A 5,542-nucleotide genomic window follows, 5' to 3' on the forward strand; every position below is an offset into this window, starting at 1 on the left:
CCTGCCCAAATGGGTGTTGGATAATGGACATGGGGTAGTTTATACCAGATTTGCATATCAGTGAAAATTGCATTGAAATCAGGGCTGGAGAGTCATAGAGCTATACTGGGTTAGCTGTTACTGGACCTCACTGGTAGGCAGGGAGGAGGCTGGTATTAGTTTGTCCTTAGCTAGACAGAGAGATGAAACCTAAACTAGTATAACTTTAACTGCTTAAGCTTTGTCTCTGATCCTTTCAGGGCTAATTGAGTGAAGGTACCCCAGATTATAGGTTTGTGGTGCCAGCTATACCAGTGTAAACTTTTCATCTGCCCATGCCCAAAGTTACAACCCTATGTAAAATAGGAAGGCAGCCTGAATTGTAAGCTTTGGTTATAAAGCAGAATGCTAATGTTCGCTGCATAGTGGTTCATTTTTCCTGCTTTCATTCTCTTGGCAGTTTATACCGATGCCTGTGCTTTATGGCGTGTTCCTCTACATGGGCGTTTCGTCACTCAGAGGCATTCAGGTACACAATTTTATAGCATATTGCATGCGAATGATCTGAATGTGGCCTGTGCATTAAACCACAGAATCGTAGGCAATGAGGGTGGGAAGGGACCTCAGGAGGTCACATCTAGTGCACCCCCCTGCTCTAAGCAGGACCAGCCCCAACTACATCATCCCACCCAGATCTTTGTGAAGCCGGGCCTTAAAAACCTCCAAAGATGGAGATGCCACCACCTCTCTGGGGAGCCTATTCCAGTGCTTCACCACCCTCCTAGTGAGAAAGTTTTTCCTTATATCCAACCTAAACTCCCCGTGCTGCAACTTGAGCCCATTGCTCCTTGCTCTGTCATCCGTCCCCACTCAGAACAGCCCACCTCCATCCTATTTGCACCCCCTCTTCAGGTACTTAAAGGCTGCTATCAAATCCCCCGTCAGTCTTCTCTTCTGTAGACTAAATAGCCCAGTTCCCTCAGCCTATCCCCAGAAGTTGTGTGCGCTGGCCCCTGAACCACTCTCGTTGCCCTCCACTGGACTCTCCCCAACTTGTCCACATCCTTTCTATGGCGGGGGGCCCGCGAGATCCTGCATATTCAGACCCCACAACTCAAGTGACGTGCGACAACTTCTTTTCAGTTCTTCGACCGCTTGAAGCTGTTTGGGATGCCAGCGAAGCACCAGCCCGACTTCATCTACCTGCGACACGTCCCCTTGCGAAAAGTGCACCTCTTCACCCTGATCCAGCTGGCTTCTCTGGTTTCGTTGTGGGCCATAAAGGCGTCACCTGCTGCCATCGTCTTTCCTATGATGGTAAAAGAGCCAGATGTTTGTTGTAGTTAGGCCCAGTCCTTTCCTTTAGAGTAAAACAGGCTGTTTCGCTTAGGGATCAGAAAAGGCTGTAATCTTAATTGCACTATGGTCTCCAAGGCACAAGTGCCCTAAAGGGAACCGAAATATAATTAAGACCACTTTCTTTTCTCTCAGAGAGGTCTAAATAAGAATATATTCCTAAAGGCCTCATCTGTAGCTCTTAAACATGTGAAAAGTCCCATGGAAATCTTTTAAGAATGTGCTAGGGCAGTGGGTTTTTAAAAAAAGGTATTAAATTAACTCCAGACAGGAACTGGACTTGAATTCAGTGGTCAGTGTAAGATATCAGGTGTATTTTGTAGTATTGGTTAAGAAGTGTAGGGTGGATTAGCACTTAGAGTTTTATCACATCAGATGGTTGAGATGAAACCTGGGGGAGGCCATAGAGTTGACTTTGGCTTTGGCCAACAGATACTCTCATTACAGTTTGCTTTGTCTGTATTCTGATTTTAGTTAATGCCTCTTTTGATGCAGGCCAGGCCTGTAGACCCAGTTCAAATTTGCTTTGCATTCCCGCTGCAGATGGGTCTTATTGGAAATGGAAAATCAGGGCCGCCGTGTTTACAGAATCTTGAAAGGTTTTTATGAAAGCGAAATACCGTCCGAATACAAAAGCTGAGCAAATGGAGAACCCATTTGGTCTTTTGTTCCCTCTAGTGTCTCGTACCTGGGCTGACTGCAAATTCTAATGCACCCACTGGCTTCAAGCCATCTGCGAGCTGACTCGCTGTTCATTTTTATTCATAAAGGTTTTGGCTCTCGTCTTTGTTCGGAAAGTCTTGGATTTCTGTTTCTCAAAGAGGGAGCTGAGCTGGCTTGACGACCTCATGCCGGAAAGCAAGAAGAAAAAAATAGAAGATGCCAAAAATAAAGCCAAAGAAGAGGAGGTAATATGCTTTGAGTCTTTGGGGCCAGGCAGCTTTCTTGAACTTTTAACATCACTTTGTTGACTTTGTAGACTTTTAACACTTTGACTTTAGACTTTTAACATCAAGACTTTGTAGACTGAAAATTCGCTGGAGGACCAGACATAAATAGGAATATAATGTATAATGTTAGCGATGGGAACATTTTGATTTTGATGTGCTTTGAAATCGAAACTTGTCCAAACAAGTTGTGTTGAATTGTTCATTTTTTGTAGGTAATGAGACATTTTGACCGTATAAAAAGGTTAGCTTTTTTGCCTGTATTTTGATGGTGTTGCATAGCGAAACATTTCCCACAGCTCTACATTTGGAGCTGTTGTCTTAAACCATCCAGAGATTCAGACATGCAGCATTGCACTTGAGTCAGATGATCAAGGTTTTCTTTGCAACCGCATGAGTTAGGATATTATGACGTTTTTCCATAGAAGTTGAGATTCTGCATAATTCGGCTCCTGCTTATCACAGTTATGCACCAAGGGCATATATCAAACATCTTTTTCTCTAGTGGATCTGTTCCCCTGTTAGTTGAATGAACCTAATCAGAGCTAAGCTTTATTCCTTGCACAACAGAGAGAAAACTTGGTTTGGGGTTTGTTTGTTTTTTGTTTTTAATGACAGGAGTCTCAGAAGATGATGGATGTGGCTGAAACAGATGTCATTCAACTGCCTCTGGGGAAAACTGAATATTCAACTGCTCCAAAACAAAATAACAATGGGAGGTAAGAACAGCCCAGCGGGGTTTTCTCTCCATTTCTTGTTCTGTTTGCATCGTGCCGTCTTAAATATCTTACCACGTTGAACTAAAAACTCGAGGAGTTTTAAAATGCAGCTTGAGGCATGTATGCATGGGGTTGATGTGATACGGTTGTCTGCTATAACAGAGACGTGGGGTTGAGAGGCCAGGAGATGCTTGCTGCTAATGTATATGTTGAAGCTAATCTAAGCGTATAGTAACCTGATTGCTGCCTGATATCTCCATTGCAGGGTGGATCCTTCAGAGATTAACATCTCCGATGAAATGCCTAAAACGACGGTATGGAAAGCTCTCAGCATGAATACAGAAAAGCTCTAGATCCAAGGAGACGAGGTACAGCCATGGCGCACGCAAGGCGCACAAAGCTGCGTTCTTCTCTCTGCAGACGTCCATGTGCAAGCTCATGGGGTGGGACAGGGTGAGAGACCCAGGGCTGGGACCCGAGACTGGTTTCTACAGGTGAGAGGCGAAACACCTCACCCTGCTAGGGGGATGCTTGGTGAGAAATGGCCACAAGAATAGCTGGGCAGGAAACCTATTCCTTTGTATGGGTAGAAATGATTGAACAACTGACAGCAGATTTTAGCCTTCTCTTGCTCATGATGCTGTTTCCCTCTCTCTGCTTAGTTTTTCCATTTAGGGATCTTGGCTTTGGAGGAGGAGGCGAAGAATGAGAAGATGACTCAGGGATGAGCCAAGACACACAGACAGGGGGAAAAAATACTTTTCAAAACGGAGGAAAGGAGAAAAAAAAATGAGTACCCTCCTCCCCCAGGACTTTCTTCAGTCAAGTAACTGGATTCATATTAAAGCCATTCAGAAGTTTTCAATTATCTTTGGTGTGCTTTGGTGGGCATTCAGTATCTTCAGACCAGCAAGCTGAGGTGCACATTGCAGTCAGCAAGAGTTCAGTGTTAATTCAGCCTCTGTCCGTGCGTGTGCGTGCGTGTGTCCTGTTGCGGTTTCTTAGTGGTAGAGAGACTGCTGCTGCATAACCATTCAGCGCTCTCTATTTTGTTTTTAATTTGATTCCCCACCCCCCGTTTCAAAATATAAACACTGAATGTACAAAATCGGTGCCTGATGTTTCTGAGGCATCCTTCCTTTCCTCGTTTTTTGCTAACTGGCTGCTAGTCCAGTTGGCTTCTTGGTTAAGTTTTATTTTCTCTTGTATTGCAAGATACAATGTAGTCCCAGACCACTGGGTCAGCATAATGTGAGTATTTTCAGCAGAGCTGGGCTAAATGTGGGAAGAAAAGGAGTTTTCTTGACATCCTCATTCCAAAGTTTAGGCCCATTTTGCTTCGACTCAGGTGGCTCAGACGCTGATTCAGCGAACGCTCAAGCACTTACAGCCTTGCTTAATTTCAAGTGCTTTTACAGTGGTCGCGCACAAATTGTTGGTCTCCTGCTGGCATCTGGAGATGCCAACTGAGATTGGGGCCTGCTGTGCTTAGCATCATACATACATGTGCTTGGAGAATGCGAGTCTCTGTCCCAATGAGCTTATAGCCCAGCTGGACCAGAGGATAAGGTGGGATTTGGGGGGCTCCAGGCAAAGGTTCTCTACTCTTTAAGACCAGATTAAAAGATAACTGTAATGCAGTGAGTGCCCCTGCCCGGCATCGGTCCTGTGCAATTGCCCTAATGAGAAGTTGGGGTATGCATGCACCTTTATAGACCAAGTCAATAGCAGGAGATATATAGAGCTCTTGCCCTCATGCCACCCCTGCCAGAGGGTCGTAGGTATTGTTGCTTATGCAGGCTGAGCTCAGTGCCCACTCCAGGAGCAGCCATCCATCCTCCACCATGTCCCACCCTCCTGTCATTTGTTATGCTAGGGATGCCCTGAAATAGGGAGGAATTTCCCATACTTCTCACTGTCTCCACCCCATGTGCTATGAGCTCTGTGCATCTCTCCTTTAGCTCCCCCCACCAAGGACCATTGCCCTCCTGGATTGGAAGGAGCAGGGAGGACAGCTGCTGCCCTTTCTTCCCCCTACCGTGGGGCAGGATTTGGGGACCCAGTAAAGGAAGGAATGAAGCCTCCTTCACTTTGCCCTCTTTGGCTCCATCCAGCTGCTGGCAGCGGGAATAGCAAGCAGCAGCTTTTTGGCTGGCCAAAGCTTTCAGAGCAAAATCAGGTTTCTGCCCAGGGACCCCGGGAGCATTCTCAGAAATTTTGGAAATGATCAGATATGGCCATCAAAAGTCCCTGCTATACACACAGACAGGTGGACATCACCAAGCTATGGGCAGGGCCTCACCTGGCCGGTGAGGAGTGGGAAAGGAAACTGAGGCACACACAGACTTGCCCCAAGTCACACTAAAAATGTGCTGGGGATAGGGCCAGACCTCTGCTATCCTGATTGCTTAACCATTTCAAGTTCAGTAGGTGTTTCCATGCTTTGCTGCATCAGGGCCTGTAGTTAAATGACACTGCTCGTGGGAACAGTGGACTTCAGGTGACTCTTGCAAAAGATTCATCACTGTGACTCTTCGCTCC

General features: G+C 46.0%; 1 protein-coding gene across 1 annotated transcript in view; it reads left to right on the top strand.

Annotated features, from left to right (window-relative positions):
- SLC4A8 (solute carrier family 4 member 8) overlaps positions 1 to 3,768 on the top strand; it is a 31,141-nt gene extending 27,373 nt beyond the window's left edge. The window contains exons 19-24 of the mRNA XM_025213389.1: positions 440 to 508; positions 1,123 to 1,296; positions 2,106 to 2,243; positions 2,901 to 3,001; positions 3,267 to 3,369; positions 3,664 to 3,768. Of these exons, the coding sequence (XP_025069174.1) occupies positions 440 to 508; positions 1,123 to 1,296; positions 2,106 to 2,243; positions 2,901 to 3,001; positions 3,267 to 3,354 (570 nt within the window). The 3' untranslated portion in view covers positions 3,355 to 3,369; positions 3,664 to 3,768. The remainder of the gene's footprint in view (positions 1 to 439; positions 509 to 1,122; positions 1,297 to 2,105; positions 2,244 to 2,900; positions 3,002 to 3,266; positions 3,370 to 3,663) is intronic.
- Positions 3,769 to 5,542: the final 1,774 nt, after the last annotated feature.

The sequence above is a fragment of the Alligator sinensis genome, unplaced genomic scaffold, assembly GCF_000455745.1.
Source record: "Alligator sinensis unplaced genomic scaffold, ASM45574v1 scaffold551_1, whole genome shotgun sequence".
Taxonomy (NCBI): domain Eukaryota; kingdom Metazoa; phylum Chordata; order Crocodylia; family Alligatoridae; genus Alligator; species Alligator sinensis.